The sequence below is a fragment of the Scyliorhinus torazame genome, chromosome 3 (genome assembly GCF_047496885.1).
Source record: "Scyliorhinus torazame isolate Kashiwa2021f chromosome 3, sScyTor2.1, whole genome shotgun sequence".
Taxonomy (NCBI): Eukaryota; Metazoa; Chordata; class Chondrichthyes; order Carcharhiniformes; family Scyliorhinidae; genus Scyliorhinus; species Scyliorhinus torazame.
The window spans coordinates 226,901,323-226,925,794 of NC_092709.1; the positions used below are offsets into that span (position 1 = coordinate 226,901,323).

Here is a 24,472-nt window from a genome sequence, read left to right on the forward strand (position 1 = left end):
GGGCCAGTGTACAAAGCTGTGTAAATATATCATTTTGTCATGTATATATCTTGCTCTGCGCGATTTCTCGTGTTTTTTTGTTACGAGGGGGGGGGGGGGGGGGTTATTGTTTGTCAGGGAGAAAAATTGTGTTGAAAAACTTTAATAAATATATATATTTTTAAAATGTATTGCAGAGGTAAAAACACACCGCACTTTTGAATTTTGCAATCCCAGGAACAGCTCAATTTTCTTGCCTGACCCTGGTTGACTGCAAGTCTTTTTATATGACTTTACTTAAAATGCTGACCTCTTTAAATATACTGTGACCACATAGTAAGTGGTTTCACAAGAATTTTCAGGATCTCTCATTTGGTTTCCAAGTCAACTGTCAATAGCTAGAGAAAACTAATCAAACAAAATGCCCTCATCAAGCAACTTCATAACCTGTAATATAGTACAATGCAAGAAACATGCAAATTGTGAGAGTGTATCTTTTTATACCAATGGCTCTTATCTACAGAGCACAAGTCAATGTGTCTGAATACATGAAATCAGAACTTGGAAATATATTTTAACAGGGAGTCATGTCTTAGACAGTTGACAAAACTCAAACATTGTAAAAAAAAAAAAAAATTCCCAATAGTAAATTCCGGCAAGTACAATTGCCTCTTAATGGAGATATAAACACATTATTAGTATTCATGTGATATGCAATGTAATGTCTGCTAAAACAGTGATTCCTTAGTATGAAGATATATTGCCCTTTCTCAGTATTTTGTAATCTCCATGTCATGAAGGCAATGACCAGGATGTGTTGAGTATTCTGGATCTGTGGAGACTGCGTTTACCTTAGCAGTAACATAGACAGGCTACCAACACTTGTAATAGTACAACTCTATTTTATTTAACTAAGAGCTGTTAAACATACTTGCACTGTGGGTCGACACTATGTTAGACTGACTGAAGACCTATGCCTAACCTAACCAGCCTATACTGCTAGCACATGGTGGATGTTTGTGCTACTGACTGCGGGCTCTGTCTGTCTCAGAGGCTGCATCCCGAATGAGCGGGAAAACTAGTGCCCTCTGTCTTTATAGTGACCGTGCCCTAACTGGTGATTGGCTGCTGTGTTGTGTGTGTTGATTGTTCTTGCAGTGTCTCAGTCAGAGTGTGTCTCTGCACCATCATATACTGATGTGTATATTATGACACCCAGCATTTTGTAATCTCCATGTCATGAAGGTAATGACCAGCAACATAAATGATTTCCCAGAGTGCTTCAATGGCTACGACAAGAATTTCATTAAGCTGCTGGGCAAGAATAATTCTGGAGATTCCTCCAAGCACCTTCAAAGGTTTTTCTTATAAACTAGGTGCAAATTTGTTCTGCATGTATTTCATCTAACATTACATTTTGACAAAATTCTTTAAGAGCGTCCGACTGTATCAAACATGAACTATATTTCTAAATTCCTACCTCTCCATCCAAGATTCCTTTAAGGACCGATGGAAGAAGTGGCTGAAAAATCTGAGGCCCTAGTATAGGGTTCACTTTTAGGACATTTTCTACAACCTATAAAAATAAAGGATTAATTTTTTTTTTAAATACGTTAATTTGAAATTTTCCATAATAAACAAACATGCAATATAATTAACCAAAATTATACAATAGAAGAATTAATCAGAAAAGCACATATTAATTTCAATCCCAAAAAACAAACTAAGGGCAGCACGGTAGCACAAGTGGATAGCACTGTGGCTTCACAGCGCCAGGGTCCCAGGTTCGATTCCCCGCTGGGTCACTGTCTGTGCGGAGTCTGCACGTTCTCCCCGTGTCTGCGTGGGTTTCCTCCGGGTGCTCCGGTTTCCTTCCAGTCCAAAGATGTGCAGGTTAGGTGGATTGGCCATGCTAAATTGACCTTAGTGACCAAAAATGTTCGGTGGGGTTATTGGGTTACGGGGACAGGGTGGAAGTGAGGGCTTAAATGGGTCGGTGCAGACTCGATGTGTCGAATGGCCTCTTTCTGCACTGTATGGTCTGTGTTCTATGTAAACCCCCGAATAGCTCACTAGCTCCTTAAAAAAGGAAATGATGGTGTTATCTTTGGTAGAACTCTTTTACCGACCCCCAAATGGTGTATTTAACCTTCTCCAAATAGAAAAAAGTCATGAGGTCACCAAGCCAAGCCGAGGCACGAGGCGGCGTAGGAGACCTCCGCCCAGCAAAACTCATCTCTGGGATATAAATGAGGCAAAGACGAGGACATCCATCTTCACCCCGTCTGAGGCACTGGCGAGTCTGATAGCCCAAATATGGCCACCAGCAGGCATGGATCCAAATAAACATATTTCTGACATGGTGTTGAAGAAAGAGGCGCAGAAGCTTACCAACTTGGGACAAGACCAGAATATATGACCAGAACATACAAGTGTGGATAGCCGGCTCCCGAAAGCAGCGCTCACACCTGTCCCCCACTCCAGAGAAAAATCCACTCATCCTCACTTTAGTCAGATGCGCTGCATGCACCACCTTGAATTAAATCAGACTTAACCAAGCACATGAAGATGTAGAGTTGACCCTGTGAAGGGCCTCACTCCATACCTCACCATCCAGAATGGGACACAATTCACCCTCACTTCACTCAACAGAGCAGGACCATTGAAAGGATATGGCCATATATGTCTGAAATAGCCCCCTCCCACCCCTTCACACACGCCACAGTCCGGTCCGGTCAAAGACAAAATCGTCTTCAACATGGAACAGGGTGGTTCCAAGGGCAAGGAAGGCAAAAGAAAATCACAAACCCGGAAATACCTGAAAAGAATTAAAACAGGCAGTTGTAATCTCACCGCCAACTCATTAAAACTGGCATATCACGCGCCCTACCCCACCTCTCAACAAACAGGTTCCAAACTCTTCCCCTCCCATAACCATAACTCAGACCAAACTAGAGTCACAGACTAGTGTTACAGACTCTCATCGGTTGTGGCAAGGCAAAAACAATATAACGGGCTACAAAGCGAAGCAGAGCAGTATCTCTCGCAGCAGTGCACCCTTCCCCGATGAACCCAATGCACTTTATGCTCGGTTCGAGCAGGAAACCATCAATCCATTGTCGAGTGCCACAGCAGTCCCGGACACACCAGACCCACCGTCACAACTTCCGAAGACAGATCAGCCTTCCTGAAAGTGAACCCTCGGAAGGCGACGGACCCGGATGGGGTCCCTGGTCGCACACTCAGAGCCTGCACGGACCAGCTGGCAGATGTGTTGGCGGACATCTACAACCTGTCCCTACTCTGCTCCGAGGTCCCCACCTACTTCAAGAAGACCACCATCACACCGGTGCCAAAGAAGAACCAGGCAACATGCCTCAATGACTACCGTCCGGTGGCCCCGGCATCAATCGTAATGAAGTGCTTCGAGAAGTTCATCATGAAACATATCAACTTCATACTCCCAGAATGCCTTGATCCACAGCAATTCGCATACCACCCAACCGGTCCACAGCAGACGCCATCTCCCTGCACTCATCCCTGGAGCATCTCGACAACAATAACTCCTACATCAGACTTCTACTTGTTGTCAACAGCTCCGCCTTCATCACCATAATCACAACCAAGCTTATATCAAAGCTGCAAAAACCTAGGACTTGGCTCCTCACTCAACTGGATCCTCGGCTTTCTGACCCACAGACCACAATCAGTAAGAATAAACAACAACACCTCCACCACAATATTCCTCAATGCCGGATCCCCGCAAGGCTGCGTACTTAGCCCCCTACTATACTCCCTATACACACACACGACTGCGTGGCAAAATTTGGTTCCAACTCCATCTACAGGTTTGCTGACGACATGACCACAGTGGGTTGGATATCGAACAATGCGAGTCAGAATACCGGGGGAGATAGAGAACCTAGTAAAAATTGTAAATAATCTTTATCACAAGTAGGCTTACATTAACACTGTAATGAGGTTACTGTGAAAATCCCCTACTCGTCATATTCCGGCGCCTGTTCGGGTACACATGGGGAGAATTCAAAATTCTCAGCTGGTACGGGAATTGAATCCGTGCTGCTGGCCTTGTTCTGCGTCACAAACCAGCTGTCTAGCCCACTGAGCTAAACCAGTGCAGTGTTGTAACGACAACAATTTATCCCTCAATGCCAGCAAAACTAAAGAGCTGGTCATTGACTTCAGGACGCAAAGTATTGCACACACCCCTGTCTGCATCAGCGGGGCCGAGGTGGAGATGGTGAGCAGTTTTAAATTCCTAGGTGTGCTCATCACCAAATATTTGTCCTGGCCCACCCATGTCGACGCTACCACCAAGAAAGCACAACAGTGCCTATTCGTACTCAGGAAACTAAGGAAATTCGGCATGTCCACACTGACTGTTGCCAACTTTTACAGATGCACCATAGAAAGCATCCTATCGGGCTGCATCACAGCCTGGTATGGCAACTGCTCGGCCCAGGACCGCAAGAAACTTCAGAGTCGTGAACACAGCCCAGTCCATCACACAAACCCGTTTCCCATCCATTGACTCCATCTACACCTCCCGCTGCCTTGGGAAAGCGGACAGCATAGTTTTTAAAAATAATTTGTATTAGGATTTTCACAAAATATCAACAACAGAATGAAAAAGAAACCCAATAGAATTAAATACAGAACAAAGTAAAACAACCCCCGTGCCCCCCCTTCCCCTATATATAAATAATAAATTAACACCCCGAGTTAACACAAAGCAAACATAGCAAATATATACACCCCCTCAGATCCCCCAGGGTAAATAAACAAAAATAAAACAGAACCCTCCCCCTGGGTTGCTGCCGCTGCTGACCATTGTCTACCGCTCTGCCAGGAAGTCCAAGAACGGTTGCCACCGCCTAAAGAACCCTTGTACCGATCCCCTTAAGGCGAATTTCACCCTCTCCAATTTAATAAACCCCGCCATATCGTTGATCCAGGATTCCACGCTTGTGCATCCCTCCACTGAAGAAGAATCCTTCGCCGGGCTACCAGGGATGCAAAGGCCAGAATATCGGCCTCTTTCGCCTCCTGCACTCCCGGCTCCCCTGCAACCCCAAATATTGCGAGCCCCCAGCCCGGCTTGACCCTGGATCCTACCACCCCCGACACCGTCCTCGCCACACCCTTCCAAAATTCCTCCAGCGCTGGGCATGCCCAGAACATATGGGTGTAAGTTTTTGGGCTCCCTGAGTACCTAACACACCTGTCCTCTCCCCCCAAAGAACCGGCTCATCCTTGTCGCGGTCATGTGTGCCCTGTGTAGCACCTTAAACTGTATGAGGCTGAGCCTCGCGCATGAAGAGGAAGAGTTCACCCTCCCTAGGGCATCTGCCCACATCCCCTCTGCGATCTCCTCTCCCAACTTCTCCTCCCACTTACTTTTCAACTCCACCACCGAGGCCTCCTCCTCCTCCTGCATCACCTGGTAAGTTTCCGAGATCTTCCCCACTCCCACCCACCCCCCCCGAGAGCACCTGTCCTGTACCGTGCGTGGCAGCAGTCGCGGGAATTCCACCACTTGCCGCCTGGCAAACGCCCTTACCTGTAAATATCTGAAGGTGTTCCCCGGGGGGAGCCCATACTTCTCCTCCAGTTCACCCAGGCTTGCGAACTTCCCGTCCACAAACAGGTCCCCCAACCTTCTTATCCCTGCCCTGTGCCACCCCGGAAACTCTCCATCTATTCTCCCTGGGACAAACCGGTGGTTCCCCAGTATTGGGGTCCACACCGAGGCCCCAACTTCCCCCCTGTGCCGCCTCCACTCCCCCCAGATTTTGAGGGTAGCCGCCACTACCGGGCTCGTGGTATACCTCATTGGAGGAAGCGGCAGCGGCGCCGTTGCCAGCGCCTCCAGACTCGTACCCTCACAAGACGCCATCTCCAGCCTCTTCCATGCAGCCCCCTCCATCACCCACTTGCACACCATCGCCGCATTGGCGGCCCAGTAGTGCCCACAGAGGTTGGGCAGTGCCAGCCCCCCCATCCCTACTCCGCTCCAGGAACACCCTTCTCACCCTCGGAGTCCCTCGCGCCCACACAAACCCGTTATGCTCCTGCTGACCCGCCTAAAGAAGGCCTTTGGGATAAAAATGGTGAGGCACTGGAACAGGAACAAAAACCTTGGGAGCACCGTCATCTTAACTGACTGCACCCTACCCACCAGGGTCAGCAGCAACGCGTCCCACCTCTTGAACTCGTCCCACCTCTTGAACTCCTCCTCCATTTGCTCCACCAGCCTCGTGAAATTTAGTCTATGCAGGGCCCCCCAGCTCCTGGCCACCTGGACCCCCAAGTACCTGAAGCTCCTCTCCGCCCTTTTTAGTGGAAGCTCGCCAATCCCCCTCTCCTGGTCCCCTGGGTGAACCACGAACAACTCGCTCTTCCCCATGTTGAGCTTGTACCCTGAGAAATCCCCGAACTCTCTGAGGATCCTCATTAACTCCGGCATTCCCCCCCCACCGGGTCCGCCACATAACAGCAAGTCGTCTGCATAAAGCAAAACCCTATGCTCCTCCCCGCCCCGCACCAGCCCCCTCCAGTTCCTCGACTCCCTCAGTGCCATAATAGGGGTTCAATCGCCAGTGCGAAGAGCAGGGGGGGACAGGAGACACCCTTGCCTCGTCCCTCCAAAAGCAACCAAAAGTACTCAGACCTCCTCTTATTCATGGGCCCACTCGCCATCGGGACCTCGTACAACAACCTAACCCACCTGACAAACCCCTCCCCAAACCCGAACCTCTTCAGCACCTCCCACAAGTACCCCCACTCTACCCTATCGAAGGCCTTCTCAGCGTCCATCGCCACCACTATCTCTGCCTCCCCCTCCCTCGCCGGCATCATAATTACGTTCAGGAGCCTCCGCACATTCGCGTTCAACTGCCTCCCCTTCACGAATCCCGCCTGGTCTTCGTGGATGACCTGCGGCACACAATCCTCAATTCTCGTGGCTAAGACCTTCGCCAGCACCTTGGCATCTACATTTAACAATGAAATCGGCCTGTAAGACCCACCCACACCTTGTCCCTCCCTCCCCCCGTGGGGGCTCGGACCGATACAATTCCTCATAAAAGTCCCTAAAGACTCCATTGATGCCAACCCCACTCAGTACCACACTCCCTCCCCTATCCTTAACTCCCCCGATCTCCCTAGCTGCGTCCCACTTCCGAAGCTGATGTGCCAGCATCCGACTTGCCTTTTCCCCATACTCATAAATCGTCCCCTGGGCCTTCCTCCACTGCACCTCCGCCTTCAGGTGGTCAACAGGTCAAATTCGCCTGGAGGCTACGCCTCTTCCTCAACAGTCCCTCCTCCGGCACCTCCGCATACCTCCTGTCTACCCTCACCATCTCCCCCACCAGCCTCTCCCTCTGCTCTCTCCTCTCCTTGTGGGCCCTAATGGAGATCAGCTCTCCCCTAACCACCGCCTTCAGCGCCTCCCATACCATCCCCACTCGGACCTCCCCGTTATCGTTGGCCTCCGGGTATCTCTCTATGCTTCCTCGGACCCGCTCACTCACCTCCTCGTCCACCAACGACCTCACCTCCAAGCGCCACAACGGGCGCTGGTCCCTCTCCTCCCCCAGCTCTAGGTCTGCCCAATGCGGGGCGTGATCCGAAATGGCTATCACCGAGTACTCAGTATCCTCTACTCTCGCTATCGGCGCCCTACTCATAATAAAGAAGTCGATCCGGGAGTAAGCCTTATGAACATGCGAGAAGAATGAAAATTCCCTAGCCCCCGGCCTTGCAAATCTCCAAGGGTCCACCCCTCCCATCTGGTCCATAAACCCCCTCAGCACCTTAGCCGCCGCCGGCTTCCTACCCGTCCTAGACCTGGAGCGATCCAGTGCCGGATCCAACACCGTGTTAAAGTCCCCCCCCATTATCAGGCCCCCCACTTCCAAGTCCGGGATCTGACCCAACATGCGCCACATAAAACCCGCATCGTCCAAGTTCGGGGCATACACAGTGACCAGCACCACCCTCTCCCCTTGCAGCTTAGCACTTACCATTACGTACCTGCCTCCATTGTCTGTCACAATGCTCGACGCCTCGAACGACACCCACTTTACCACCAAGATCGCCACCCCCCCCGATTTTTGGCATCCAACCCTGAGTGAAACACCTGACCTACCCACCCCTTCCTCAATCTTACCTGGTCTGCCACCTTCAGGTGTGTCTCCTGGAGCATGACCACATCCGCTTTCAGCCCCTTCAGGTGCGCGAATACCCGGGCCCGCTTGGCCAGCCCGTTCAGTCCCCTTACATTCCAGGTTATCAGCCGGATCGGGGGGCTACCCGCCTCCCTCCCCTGCCGACTAGCCATAACCCCTCCTTGGCCAGCCACGCGCCCGCACCCCACACCCGGCTCGTTCCCCACGGCGGCAGACCCCCGTCCCAACCCCCTCTACTCGCTCCAGCTCCCCCTTGACGATAGCAGCAGCAACCCGATCCCCCCCACCCACCCCCCCAGCTAAGATCCCTCATTGCACTCCCGCAAGTCAGCTGACTCCTGCTGACCCCGGCTACTCCCGCCTCTCCTTCGACTCCTCCCATTGTGGGACATACTGTAGCCACCTGGGTTGGCCACTTCCCGACTTAAAATGGAGGTCCGCAAAGAATGCAGAGAAATTTAGCCAAGCCAGGAAAAACTAGCAAATGCAAAGTCTCCTGTGTATTAGAACTTGCAGAAGCCCAGACAGCACTGAAAATCACAGCTATCTGCATACTAATGAGCGATCCCCGGGAACAATTGAAACATTTAAGGTGAATAAGGCCAAGCCAGACTCCTCGGCGCCAGCAGGAGCCAAGACAAAGGAAGGCCAACGGACACTCAGGGGCCGCCCAGCGATCAGGGAACAACTCCAGTATTGGAGAAATCGATCCAAGTGATCGGAACGTGGTCCAATCACTTGGAACCAATACGGGGTCCGCCCCGAACGGCGCGAAGCCCCTGGGGACTATGAAGTAGAGTCCCCAAGTTCAATTCATCCTTCTTGGCAGGGTCACTCAGCAGCGCGAAACAACCCTTGACAGTGACCTGCCTAGCTGCCGCATCAACCAAGTCTCCAGTCAACGTACGCTACGAGATAGGCACTCCTAGCTACCAGTCCATACCAGCTTTTGAATCCTGCAGACTCAGAATCGAATGAAAGGCCATTTGTTCCCCTGACCTGGTGGGCCAGTTCTGAAGCTCAGTATAGGCCTTTTAGTGTTAGAGATAGTCTAGTAAGTAGAGTTTTATGCACGAGTAGTGATTGTGTATAATGTGTTTTGATTTGAATCTTATTAATTGCTGTGTCGAGTTATTGATCAGTACTTGAACTTGAACCTCGTGGCAGTATCATAAAGATACCTGGTGACTCCAGAGCAAAGGTTATAGAAACAGAGCAAATTAAGTAAAGACACAACGAGCAACAAATTAAGAGCCAACCAAAGTTAGCAACAATACCCTCCTCCTCCATTACCGATCCAGAGGCTCTCCGCCTCCCCTTTCCATCCCAAACACGGGAAACAACCCCCGCTTCCCCGCCCCGCCCCCTCCAGCGCGGGAAAAAGCCCGCTCTTTCCACCTGGCCCCGACAACTCTGTCGCCGCTCCTTTTACAGGCCCAGTCCCCTCACCCCTGACTCGGGCCTCACCCTCCCCCCCCCGACTCGGGGCCTCCCCCTCCCCTGCGGGGTCCCATCCCCCCTACCGACCATCCACCCCTACTCCAAGAGCCCACCCGACAGACCCAACCAAAACAGTGTTCTCCGCGTTCTCCCACCTGCTGCTCCTCTCTTTCTTGGCCCACCTGAGCACGCACTCCCGATCAGCGAATCGATGAAACCGCACCAGCACCGCCCGGCTCCTTAGCCTTGGGCCTCCTCGCCAGCACTCTATGGGCCCCTTCCAGCTCCAGGGGCCCCTGGAAGGACCCCGCTCCCATCAGCGAGTTTAGCATGGTGACCACATAGGCCCCCACGTCCAACCCATCCAGCCCCTCCGGGAGGCTCAGAATCCGCAAATTCTTCCGCCTCGATCAATTCTCCATCTCCTCGAACCGTTCCTGCCATTTCTTGTGGAGCGCCTTGTGCGCCTCCACCTTTACCGCAAGGCCTAAGATCTCGTCCTCATTGTCGGAGACCTTGTGTCGGACCTCGCGGATCGCCTCCCCCTGGGCCGTCTGGGTCTCCAGCAGTGTGTCGATAGAAGCCTTCATCAGCTCCAGCAGGTCCGCTTTGATCTCCCTGAAGCAGCGCTGGATAACCTCCTGCTGCTCCTGCGCCCACTGCATCCTCGTTGACTGGTCCCCGCCCGCCGCCATTTTGCTCTTCTTCCCTCGCACCTTCTTTGGGTTCACCACCACTTTTTTAGTCGCCCCGCTCCTGGTCCAAGCCATACACTGTCGGAGAATTATTGCAATCTCCTTCCCACACCGGGAAACGTTGAAAAAATGCTGTTGGGGGCTCTGAAAAGAGCCTAAAAATCCGTTTTTAGCGGGAGCTGCCGAATGTGCGACCTAGCTCCGCATAGCCGCAACCAGAAGTCCCCGGGCAGCATAATCAAAGATCCCTCCCACCCGGCTTACTCACTTTTCCAACTTCTTCCATCAGGCAGGAGATACAAAAGTCTGAGAACACGAACGAACAGATTCAAAAACAGCTTCTTTCCTGCTGTTACCAGACTCCGAAAACAACCCTCTTATGGACTGACCTGATTACCATTACACTCCTTGTATGCTTCACCCAATGCCGGTGTCTATGTATTTACATTGTGTACCTTGTGTTGTCCTATTGTGTTTTTTCTTTTCGTTTCATGTACTAATGATCTGTTTGAGCTGCTCGCAGAAAAATACTTATCATTGTACCTCGGTACACGTGACAATAAACAAATCCAATCCGACCCAATCCAGCTTAAATGTTGAGCCCAAACCTGCTGGTAGAAAAAGTTGCAGATGGGGGCTAACAAAGACAAGTAACAGAGCTTAAAATGCTGCCTTAATGGTTTCCAAATTCTCAGGAAGGTACCACCACTGGATTCAGGTACAATCTTACCGGAGTGAATGGCAACGATGCCGTAACTATTGCACCAAGGCTAGAAACAGTGCTGCAGCTGGGCATTTCTCTGGCTTCCATTTGTCCCCATTTGTAACCAACATCACTGAACCACAACAATATCTTCTTTTTTTAAAAAAAATATATTTTGTTCAAATTTTTCGGTCAAACAAAGACAGTACAAAATTTTCCCCTTTTGCAACTTTAAAACAATATAAATAATGATGATGACCGTTTTTTTTAAGAATAAATAATATATTAACAAGACGGCAACTGCCAGCAACAAAAATAAAAATTAGCCAATATCCAAAATAATAAAGTCACAAAACCAATATAAATAACTCATATACAAACACCTGTACAAAACCCCTGAGGGCCCAAATGGGCCCTCCCCCCCCCCCCCTCCCCCCTTGGGTTGCTGCTGCTACCTTTCCCATTTCCCTTATCGTTCTGCGAGATAGTCAAGATAGCCAGGGGGGAGGGGGTTGGGGGGAATCATATTTCTCAGGTACACCATTTTTTTAATGCCGCACATATGTATCCCCAACTGGTGATGGTCCCCCTTCTCCATCCCTGCCCCCACCCCTACCCATCTCACCCCACCCTCCCCTTCCCCTCCCCATAACCCCTCTTCTCCCCCCCCTACGTGCCCCCCGAGTTGTCCTTGACCTGCTTCGCCATCCGTGCTCTACCGCTGCATCTAGGTGTGTCCCCAGGATGCACATCTGAGGTGGAGACAGCCTGCTGCTTACCACATCCTGTGGCCCTCAGTGCCCCCGGCAGACATCCTCTGGAGGCCCAGGGGCCACTCGCCAGCGGAGCATGCCTCGTCAGGTCACCCTGTTCCGGATGCTGACTTTGAGATGTGCAATTTTCAGGGGTGGAACCCAGGGGAGCTGGTGACCACCTTCGCCACTCCATAGGGTGGCTCTCGGTTGGCACCCAGCACTCATAGGGCCCTAGGATCACCTCAGGATGGAGGGGCAGCTGGATTGAGCCCCGGCTGCCCCTGCGCCATCTGGCTCTCCCAGCCCTGGCAGCTCCCCAAAGTCTGCAGCATTGTCGACGCCCTCGGCGATGCTCCTCAATGACTGGGACATGCTCTGGAGCGCCCAGAAATGCCCACCTGCGACTGGGACATGCTCTGGAGTGCCTCGGCAAATCTCACCTGAGACTGGGACATGCTCCGCAGTGCCTCATAAAGGTCCACCTAGGACTGGGACATGTCCCCCAGCACGTCGGACATGCTGTCGAGACACTCAGTCATGACCGTCACTGACTGAGCCACACTTTGAACACCTTCACTAATGCTGCTGACATCGTGCACCAGGCTCTCCACTGTTGTTGCCACCCTAGCAGTGTTGGCCTCGGTGCCACGCATTGCCAGTGCTTTCTCCTGCTCCCGTAGCCTGTGGGACTCCTCCATCGGCTATGGATCTGCTGGAGTGTTGCTGACATCCCCTTTGAATCTCTCGGCCACACCCTATCGACTGCATCAGCTCCGGTAAAACTGGTCAGAGGCTCAGCATCTGACTGGGACCCAGCTGGGACCTGGGATCAAGCAGACCTCCGACTGCTGTCTCGTCTGGGTATTCCTGCCTCCGCCTCATGTGCACCAGCAACTGTGTGGTGCTCACCAGAATGTGCCCCAGAAACCTGACCACTATTGTCACCCACAAAGTGTGTGTCTCAGCGCTGGTGGAGGGTGGGGATGACAGCTTTGTCGTGAATATGGTGGTCTCCTCAGAGCTCTCCTGAGGTGTTCTCATGAGGGGCAGGGGGAGACCACCCTGGATGGGCTGGCACCGTCGGATGGAGATCCTGCAGGATAATGGACGTGTGGTCAGTGGGAGGAATGGGTCATTCTGTATGGCATTAACTCATGCGTGAAAGGTTATCTGGGTGACGGCCAGTGGAAGCTCACCTCTGCGTCATGTGCCGAGCTCCATGTTGGTGACCGATCTGTCCTCTGCCACCCCCACGACCTCCAGGCCCGTTCCTCATGGGGGGGTGAGGACTCTGAGGTCCGGCACCCCTCCCAGTTGCTATAGGCCAACTTCTCCAGTGGGGACACAGAAAGAGCCAGGGGGCTGGTGCCAACCCACCCGTGCGGTCCCAGTGGAGATCGCTGATCTTCTTACATCACTGGGTGCCGGTCCTCCTGGTGACGCTCCCCGAGCTGATGGCCGCTGCCTCTTCCTCCCAAGTGACACTGGCTGTGGCTGAACCTCCGGACAGGTGGACATCCCTGAATCGTGGGGCTGGTCCCTCGGTGGTATGGTGCAGGCTGTGTGGGGTTTGCTCTCCGGGATTGGTTTAAGTGCTTCTCCCCCTTATTGGTGGGCAGCTGGCAGGCACGGTCCAAATGAATCAGCCGGCGGGACCATCATTTGTGGCGTGAAGCCTGTGGGGCCTCATTAAGTGGACCAATTAACGTTTGATGCCAATGACAGCCTCGCCGGGTCGAGCGCTGGAAGCTCGCGGCAGTTCCCGTTCGCTACAACACTCAGAAACCTTTTCATGAAATCGCGTCCAGTATAAATGTTATGCAACTAAATAAATTGGAATATTACAAACGGTTGGCTCGGATGCCTCTAGCACTGGCAAAGTCAATTTCATGTTTCAAATTGAAAACTACAATCCTATGAATCAATGTATGGTCTTATGTATCAATTGTATAAAATGACCAGCAATTAAATGAAATGCTGTCAAATTCTCTGACCATGTTTGTATTTTGCAGACATGTTCTAGGAATCTTAAGGGGACAAAATCAATGACATTTTACACCAGCAGAAATACATTTAACCAGTCTCATATGTATACTTACAATAATGCTGCACCCTCTAGAAACTGAAAGGAAATTTTATATCAAATATCCTTCATGCATATTGAAATACTAATTGCCAAATTCAATTATTCTTCTCTCAAAATACATTTCTTTGCATTCATTTGTTTCACAGGAGATAGCTGAACCTAATTGAGTTCAGGTGGATTAAGTTATTTGCCCCAGACTGAATACTCGTTTGAGATCTTGAGATCAATGACTTATGGTGAGACCACAAGAACCCCAAAAATCGGAAATGAAGTAAACCTTGTGGCCTCTTGGACCTCTTAGATTATCAGAGAATTTACAGTGCAGAAGGAGGCCATTCGGCCCATCGAGTCTGCACCAGCTCTTGGTAAGAGCACCTTCCCAAGGTCAACACCTCCACCCTATCCCCATAACCCAGTAACCCCACCCAACACGAAGGGCAATTTTGGACACTAAGGGCAATTTACCATGGCCAATCCACCTAACCTGCACATCTTTAGACTGTGGGAGAAAACCGGAGCACCCGGAGGAAACCCACGCACACACGGGGAGGAATTACAGACTCCGCACAGACAGCGACCCAAGCCGGAATCGAACCTGGGACCCTGGAGCTGTGAAGCAATTGTGCTATCCACAATGCTACCGTGCTGCTCTTCAGTCATTCAATATGACCATGGCTGATCTTCTGCCTCAATTCCAATTTTCTGCTGCTCCTCATATCTCTTGATTCCCCCAAAATCTACCTTTCTGACTTGAATATACTCACCGAAGAAGCATCGACAATTTTCCGGGGGAGAGAATTTCAAAGAATCACAACCCTGAGAGAAAAGAGATTGTCCTCATCTCAAGTCCTAAATGGTCGACCTTTTTCCTGAGGCTGTGCCCTCATGTATCCCAACAAAGGTAAACAATCCTTCGCTCAGTGTCTACATGCCAAACCCCTTCATTATCTTCTATCTTTAAATAAGATCTTGTCTCATTCTTCTTAAACTACAGAGTGTAAAGGCCCAATTTATTCTGATCACTGGACAACCCTCTCATCCCTGGAACCAACCTAGTGTATGAGCTCCAAAGCAAGTATATCTAGGTAAGTGTATCCTTCCTTAGATATGCAGTCAAAATGCCGCACAATGCTCCAGGTGTTATCTCATCAAAACTCTTTGTAACCATAGCAAGATTTTCTTATTATTGTACTCCTTTCACATTGCAAAAAATGCCAACATTTGACTGGCTGCCCCTAACTGCTTATTGTTCTTGCAGGCTAACTGTGTGTTCCTTGGAAATGAATTACAAGTTTCTGAATATCAATATTTAAAGTTTCAAATATTTCATATAATATTCTGTTTTTCTAATCTTATTGTCAATGTGAATAGCCCCACACTTACCTCATCTGCCATCTTGTTACCTACTCACGTAACCTGTTTGGAACACTTTGAAGACTTGTTGAACAGCCATTCCCACCAAGGAAACTTGGACATATTACACTTGGTCTCTTTGTTGAAGTTGGAATATAGATTTTCAATAGTTTAGGCTCTAGCATTGATCCTTGCTACACTCCGCTAGTTACAGCCTGCCAACTTGAAAATGCCTTGTTTACCCTTATATTTCCCAACTTTCTATCCAAGTTAATATATCACCCCCAACTCGATGAGCATTTTTCTTTGCATATGAAGCCTTTGTGTGGCAACCTTTTAATGGAAACCAAGTATACTATGAGCCTGATTCTCCCCAAAAATGTAAAAGTTCATTAGTGGCGGGTTTTTCAGGGAGTTTCCCTTCGGCTCTGCCGGCGAGTTCCCCACCGCTATTCAATGACATTTAGTCACTTTTTTAGGCCCTGGTGTGTTTCTCACCGGTTTAGCCCACACTTAGAATTGTTTTTAGCACTGGGAAGCTGAACTCAGAGATCGAGCCGCCATTTAGAAAGGGTGCCCGATATCTGAGTGAGCTTGTCCCCCCACCCATGAGCAATGTCATCCCCTACACACATGGACACTACCCCACACTCCCAAGTGTGGACACCCCGCTATGGGGTCCCCAGAGGTACCCCCTCTTCAGGTCCCCCAAGCTCCCTTACACTATCCCATTTGATTCCAGGACCCCTACCCATCACCACCAAACTCCCGGAAGCCCTTACTTACCTGTCCTGCGCTCCCCTACCCTTCAAACCCACCCTAATTTCATGGGCATGGCCCCCCTTGCCCCGACCCTTGGCAGTGCCATCCTGGCACTCAGTCACCCTTGCACTGCCGCCCTAGCATCCAAGCAGTGCTCCTGCTAGCTGGGCAGTTGCATCCGATACCTTGGCACTGTCAAGGCGGCAGTGCCAAGGTGCCCATGTTCCAGGTGGAGGGCCAGGGGGGTCATCCTGCAGTTATCCTGACCACCCTGGGTCTCCGTTGGCCCGGGAGACCTCCTGGGTGTCATTCTACATGGCCCCTGTTTGGGTGGACCAGCACTGATTGGTGCCTGGCTGTAACCTCCCTGGAGAGGACGGAGAATCGAGGGAGGCCAGTAGATCCTGGGTGATTAGGTTATAGGTAGGTTCACGACCTACTTCTGCGAGCGTCATTCGGTCCTGCCCATTTGGGGTGAGCATCCGACTCCGACGTCTCGTGGAACTTCAGCCAATCCCAGGAGGCGCAGAGCCTACCGGGAAGCTTGCTGCAGGCCTCTCCCGGCATTTACCGGCTGAGTTGCGCTCAAGCGAGAGTCCAACATGGCCGGAGATTCGTGCCCTATATCTACTGGTTCCCTTTAATCTACCCTACTAGTTACATCCTCAACAAGTTGTAATTATTTTGTCAAAAATTCTTTCAATTTGTAAAACCATGATTTTTGTTTTATATATTTAGAGTACCCAATTAATTTTTTCCAATTAAAGGGCAATTTAGCGTGGCCAATTCACCTACCCTGCACATCTTTAGATTGTGGGGGTGAAACCCACGCAAATACGGGGTGTAAACTCCACACAGACAGTGACCCAGATCTAGCTTCAAATATTCCAATGTTTACCAATACAAATATAACCCCATAAAACTACCTTTGTTTTTCTAACAACCAGGAAACCCAGATCCCTCTGTACTACTGAGTTCTGTAATTTTTCTCCATTTAAATAGTATACTGCTTTTCTATTCTTCCTGCCAAAGTGGACAAGTTCACATTTGCCCACATTATACTCTATCGGCTAAACTTTTGCCCACTCACTTATCTTTTCTATATCCCTTTACAGACTCGCTACCTCCTCTTAACCACTTACTTTTCTATATATCTTGGTGTCATTGGCAAATTTAGCTACCATACATTTGGCCCCTTCATCTAAATTATGGTGAGTGTCACAATTTGACTGATGTGCGTAACTGCAATAACATGCAAGATACTCAATATCAAAGATAATGATTTAGCTTGATTAGCATAAACGTCGCAGAACTCATTATCCATTTCCTGTAATACAAATGCAGATACACAAAGGCAACTCAACCAGGTTATTTTGACAGCAACACCTATCCCTGCAACCTCTGTTACCAAGAAGGACAGCAGCTATAGGAACATGATCAACTCCAAGCATGGATTCAAGGCATACACTATCTAGACTTGGGTATACGTTTACATTGCTCATTATCACTGGGTCCAATATTCTGGAATTGCCGACCCCGATAGCATTGTGGCAACATCACCAGTAGAACAGCAGTGATGTAAGAAGAACCACCAGAACGGTGGGCATCTGCGGATAGACAATAAGTGCGGCTTTGTCATTGTCAGCTACATCACGAGACTAATCAAATTAAGAAAAATGCAGATGTCGGACAGGGAAGCATCAAGGTTGCTGCACCAAAATATTGGATAGCTGTGCTTTGCATACTGATAATGGGCAATTTGTTTCTGTGATTACAATAGAACTTAATTGCTTTCTTCTCGATTCTAATGAAAATAAATCCAGCATTGATGACATTTTTTCACCGAAACAATTGCATTGCACTTACAATGTGCAGCTAATAACTAACCAGTTACCTTAATCCCTCAATATTTTCCCCTCCAATTTTCCTGTTGTCCCTTGCTTTCCTAAAAGCAGTTTTTAGGGAGTAACAGCACAGATGCCCACAAATACAATGTATGCATGTGGCCATAATTCAGAGGATAGCTTTAACAACAAGCTTCAACAGCCAACCATGGGAGGCTTTACAGCCAATACTGATCTTGTGAATGCAAATGTACTCCCAGCAGGGGGCAGTGAATAATTACAGTAAATATGCTAAAATAGAAATACGTTAAAGACACAAGAGTTATTCTTGCTCATCAGGCACAGAAGCCCTGTATGATTATTCCTTGCAAGCCCTTTGTTGTTCCAAGCTCAAAATTGCTTCATTGATTTGCATGGCTAATTTACTTACTAGATAAACTAAACAAACCATTTGGAGAGACTTCACTTCTGTTCATTCTGCTATCTTGGAAAACAGGCTCTGCTGAAGCAGCATGATAGGGCACCTCACTTCATTTCATGTACCACACAAAATAAAACTGTTTTAATGTTCCTGCCCTCAGTCCAGAACTAATTTGAACCTTTTGAATCTCTGTAGCAAATCCAGACTCAATGAATGTTCCAGCTACTTCTTGGTTAACGACTATGACAAGAAATACCTCTTGAAATTTGTCCCAGTTCTACGTCTTTAATCTATGTTATTCACTGGTCCTTTCTCACATACTTAAGTCACATAGACTATCCATGTATACAAAATCTATTCATTTGTTATTTGAATTCCTCAATTCTGGAAATTATGTAAAATCAAAAGCCGTACAAACAGGTTCTATGAATGCCATTCACGGGTGCAGAATCATTCTTTTTGTGATGGTTACCACTGAAGTTGTTAGATAAATGAAAAGATCCTTCCAAAGAAATGCAACCCTTGGTCAAACAACATGTTAATCAATAAAGTACTTTGATCAGTGGTAGACCATTGGTGATATTGTCAATCAAAACTTGATTAAGCCAAAAGGTCATCAAACTGCCACAATTGCGCCAAGGTTACGTGAACAAACTGCTACTATCAGAAAGTGGAGAGGTTTGACAATCACACCAATCAAGATGGCTCCCGCATTCCCATTAAACACATGGATTTTCCAGAATGACTGTCATTTGTGAGCAATAACCAGTATACAATTGAATGCTGATTTTAAAAAAAATTAATCTTGTACCTCAGTGCTGCCAATGTGAATCAACAAGGTAAGGGCAGCACACTACACAGGTAAATGCTAGACAGGTTGGAAGTAATGGTGCAAGATGTAAAACAGTCAGTATATTGGATAGTAAGTGAGAAAAGCTGTGGGCTGTATTTGAATAAGAAAGGCGCCTGTACAAGACTTTCATGAAAAGCGATGCACCTCGGAACATCAGATATGATGTACATTTTATCTGAGTTCCTCTGAACCTTAAGGGTTTTGGAGAATTAAAGCAGCACCTGGTTACTCAATTAAAATTGTCATTTTTGATCTTCAGCACTTCAGTCTCATAAAGCCTCATGTGAAGTTTAATGGTTAACTTGCAGAGATGGTGTGAATGGTTTCCCTGCATCTGATATGAAAGCATTAATTTGTATTTAAGAACAAAGAAGAAAAATTGACTTGGCTAAATGGAGTTCATTCAGACTTAAGTTACAGACAGCTGCACGTAGCACCCACAAATGAGAGATTAAATGTCTCCAAATTAATGAATAAGCCAAAAAAGACTATTGAAATTACATATCCGACAAACAGTTTTAAAATGAAGCAGGGGAAATCAGAGTCATGTATACTACAACCAATGGAATCCAAAGTTAAAGATGCAATACTGCCAGGGCATCAATGTCAGTATTACATTTTTTTTAAAAAGCAAGGCAGCATGATAAGATAATTAACAGACTGGCATAAAGATTGCCTTTGTGTCAAAAGAATCAATCATTTCAGAAATTAAATTAGCTACAAAGAAAATGCATGTGCAACTGGTACAAAATGATTGAAGAACATCGAAAACATATGTGATGAGTAACAAAAGTAAAATACTGTGGATGTTGGAAATCTGAAAAAACAGAAAATGCTGAAAAAACCCAGCAGGTCTGGCAGCATTAGGGGATAGAGAAACAGCATTGAAGTTTCAGATCAAGGAATAGAGTTCTTAAAAAAGGTCCTTGACCGGAAACGCTAACATTGTTACTCCCTCCACAGATGTTACCAGACCTGTTAACTTTGTTGGATAGCCATTTATATATTGATAAAATTCAATGACATTTTGACAAGGGCCATATTCTCAAGCAGTGCTTTGTTCGAAGATCACTTCCATTAGAAGATTTAGGATGAGATTTGGCACGCGTGTGTTTCACAGTGGCGGGATCTTCTGATCCCACCACTGCCGATGGGGTTTCCTGTTGAATACACCCCTTGATGCCAGGAAACCCACGGCGGGGGCCACGTCGACAGGACCGGAAGATGCCGATGGCATGAATGGCCTAGAATTCTGGCCTTAAATGTACTGTCCCACAATATGATGGAGTATCCGTGATTCTTCATGTATTGAATTCCTAATCACAAATTCAAGCAGATGATCACACCAGATATGTATGATAAGTTGGTGTGTGAAGTTATTGCTTATTTTATCATTACAAACCAAAGAACGATTGAAAATGAAAATGAAATGAAAATCGCTTATTGTCACAAGTAGGCTTCAAATGAAGTTACTGTGAAAAGCCCTTAGTCGACACAATCCAGCGCCTATTCGGGGAGGCCGGTACGGGAATTGAACCCGCTCTGCTGCCTTGGTCTGCTTTACAAGCCAGCTATTTAGCCCACTGTGCTAAACCAGCCCCTCTGTGTGTAGGATTCCTACAATGCAGAAGGTCATTCAGCCCATCGGGACTGCACTGACCCTGTGAAAGAGCACCCTACCTAGATCCACTCCCCCGCCCTATCTCCGTAACCCCATCACCACACCTAACCTGCACACCCCTGGATGCTAAAGGGCAATTTAGCATGGCCAATCCACCTAACCTGCACATATTTGGATAGAGGGGTGAAACCGGAGCACCCGGGAGAAACCTACGCAGACATGGGGAGAGAGTGCAAACTCCACACAAACAGTCACCCAAGGTCGGAATTGAACCTGGGACCCTGGCAGTGAGGCAGCAGTGCTAATCATTGTGCCACCATGCCGCCCTATAGTCGGCAGTGTTTTGGATGGCTGCTATCGTGCTCTTGTTTGTGGGAGCTTGTCAGCACAAATCAGCTACCACATTTCCTGCACTGTTGTAATAATGTCTTAATAGACAATTCCATTATTAATTATCTAGTTCACGCTAATACATTTCCTGTTTCTGAGATACTTGAAGTAAAATATACCTTAAAACAGGAGACAAATATCATAACTGCTAATATATGCGTGACGATAGGCAAAGGTTCAATATTTTTGGAGACACTGGCGATTGCTCTAAATTATGCAGATTTTTTGATAGACAGCAAGTGCCAAAATGTAAAAAATTAGCAAATTTGAGTTTTGTGAATAAAAAGGGAAGACATTGCCACAATTGAATATAAATTGAACCTGTTGAAGTGCTTGATCTGATATTATAAAAGTTTGAACTCTGTTCATTCATTGATTAATTGGTTTTAATCTGTGATTGCCATGTCACTTCCAGCTGATTTTGAAAATAAATGATAATCAAGTCAATTCTTTCCAGGGGGAAAAAAAGCTGCACCATGTTTATAAAAGTTAACACATCGGTAAGTTAAAACTGAAGATATCTAAAATGCAATTAAGGGTTTTGTTTCCCAAATGTTGCACTTATTTTTCCATATTTGACTTTAGCTGAGCATTTGTGTGGTACAATGAGTTCAGTACACTTTCCTTTCAAGTGTGAATCCGGATTGGAATCTATGCCAAACTGATGCACTGAACGGATGTGTTCTCTGCCAGTTTTAATATTGCGAGGCACGGTGGCAAAGTGGTTGGCACTGCTGATCACAGTGCCAGGGATCCGGGTTTGATTCTCATCTTGGGTTACTCTCTGTGTGGGGTTTGCACAATCTCCCAGGGTCTGCGTGGGTTTCCTCTGGATGCTCCGGTTTCCTCCCACAGGCCAAAGATGAGCAGTTTAGGTGGATTGGCCATGCTAAATTGCCCCTTAGTGTTCAAAATGTTAGGTGGGGTTACTGGGTTACGGAAATAGGATGGGGGAGTGGGCCCAGGCAGGGTTTTTTTTCAGAGGGGCCGTGCAGACCCGATGGACTGAATGGTTTCCTTCTGCACTGTATTGATTCTATGAGTCTAAGATGTGTTTGGTCAGACCCATCCATGCTGGGCATAGTGTACTGTACAAACCCATCCACAATGCGGTGCAAATAGCCATCTAACTGGTAATCTTGGTCAGATACGCGAACAGGATGGCTGTTGTGGAAAATGAAAATCTCACAATAGTGCAGGATGATATCCAGCATAACATGTATCATTGGGCACCTTTACTTTGTATTGCTACCATTCTCCCCTATGCTTTAGTTGGATAGTGTGAAGATTCTCATGTGCGGTGCCCAATTATTAATGGGAAAATTGTAATCACATGAATGTAGTATCAAAAAATATGTTTATTTAACACAGCATCTAAAAAGTAGCTAACAGCGAAAACCACAAAAATCTCCAATTACTCGAGTCATTTTGCCATGAAATTTAAAAATCAGAAATTCAACGAAGTAGACTTATCCATTTCTATAGGTAACGCCGCCCAACCAAGGTCATCTGTATAACTTTGGCGATGCAATAAATCTAAATCAATTGGTAATTTTACCTTTAAAACAAGTTGCAACATAACTGAAGGTTGCTCGAAAAATGCAGGTAATGAGGAGTTCCATTTGGGACAGGACATAATGAGTGGAATTGAATGGCCATATCACAGAAAAGACAGGGCTGTAAAATGCAGAGGACCATTCAAAAGTCCATTGGCTTTGGCAGGTGCAAAAACTCCCACCGGTGGTAGGGGTCTGAAACTTCTGCCCAATGAGTCAGCAGACAGAAAATAATGAAAGATAGAGCTCAAGAGGTGAAAAATGCTGCTTGGACTCGGCAGAACAATGGAAAAAGATTGTCACTGAACAAGAAACTGAAATGCAATTTTAATCTAATCAAAGTATGTAGAGAAGATCTAGGTATAATAATTCAACTATAATGTAACAGCGCACAATCTGAAGGAGTTCTTGAACATAAAATAGGACCATCAGCAAAAGATGACAAGTACATTAGGGACATTTGTTCAACTGATCATGACCACTCAAAAATAATTTTCTGAAACCTGCAAAAGGAATCTTTGTTTTTTTTAAAAATCAGAAGTTCAGAACACTCCATTCCAGGAGAAAAATCCAACAGTCACCGTCAGCTCAAAACTAATAACTCCCATGACTAATTTCACTTGGCAAAACTTTGCAAGGTGCATTATGTTAAAAGTGCTAAATAATTGCAAACTCTTTTTGCACAGCAGTTATTGATGCCTGCGAGAGAAGTAAAATAATATGAGCATTAAGACAGGTTTACCACAGCATAGAAGAGATTTGTATACCCACTGCAATGTTAAGCATAGACATCACACCATTCAAGTTTTTAATTTGTGGCTCAAACTCCATTAAGCTTATTTGAAGAAAAATTAAATTTGGCTTAAATTAATAAATATATAGTTGGGACTACAAATGGTAATTTCCTTTTAAAGTAATCATGTCAGTGGAGAATGTGGAGCCTAATTTGGCTAAACACAGATTTTGGACTCAGAAGCTGTCATAAAGTGCACCAACCACAGATAGTGAGACATTCAGAGGCATTCTCCAGCGGATTGCCACTCTCGGCATACTGGCCCATGTTGAATTGCAACGCCCCTGTCTCGCTCAACCTTGTTCACTCAAGCTGGGTGAAATAGAGGCAGTGAAGCTCACCCCCAGCTGTATTGGCGTTGATTAACTGGGGTGCAGAGAGGAAAGACACGCCCTCTTTTTACAGCACTAGCTGAGACCGGGAAGGAGAGGTGGGGGAAGAGAGAGAGAGAAAAAGAGAAAACTGGGTCGGCGGGTTGGGGGGTGTGGGGAACTCGCTGCTTTCATAGAATTTACAGTGCAGAAGGAGTCCATTCGGCCCATCGAGTCTGCACCGGCTCTTGGAAAGAGCACCCTACCCAAGGTCAACACCTCCACCCTATCCCCATAACCCAGTAACCCCACCCAACACTAAGGACAATTTTGGACACTAAGGTCAATTTATCATGGCCAATCCACCTAACCTGCACATCTTTGGACTGTGGGAGGAAACCGGAGCACCCGGAGGAAACCCACGCACACACGGGGAGGATGTGCAGACTCTGCAGACAGTGACCCAAGCCGGAATCGAACCTGGGACCCTGGAGCTGTGAAGCAATTGTGCTATCCACAATGCTACCGTGCTGCCCTTTATGGATGTACTGCTCTCTCTTTTCCTCTCATGCTGTTTTATGGACTCTCTGCACTCTCACTCTCTCTCTTTCCTTCTCCCCTTCCCCCTCTTACGTTGCTTTATGGATTCACCTTCTTTAAAATACTAATCAACAATAGTATAAAATACTATTTACAT

At 47.5% G+C, this 24,472-nt stretch overlaps 1 protein-coding gene across 5 annotated transcripts in view; it reads right to left on the bottom strand.

Annotated features, from left to right (window-relative positions):
- ipo11 (importin 11) overlaps window positions 1-24,472 on the bottom strand; it is an 878,696-nt gene that overhangs the window by 325,168 nt on the left and 529,056 nt on the right. For all 5 annotated transcript variants that reach the window (XM_072496963.1, XM_072496961.1, XM_072496959.1 and 2 more), the window contains one exon: window positions 1,460-1,555. In XM_072496963.1, the coding sequence (XP_072353064.1) occupies window positions 1,460-1,555 (96 nt within the window). The remainder of the gene's footprint in view (window positions 1-1,459; window positions 1,556-24,472) is intronic.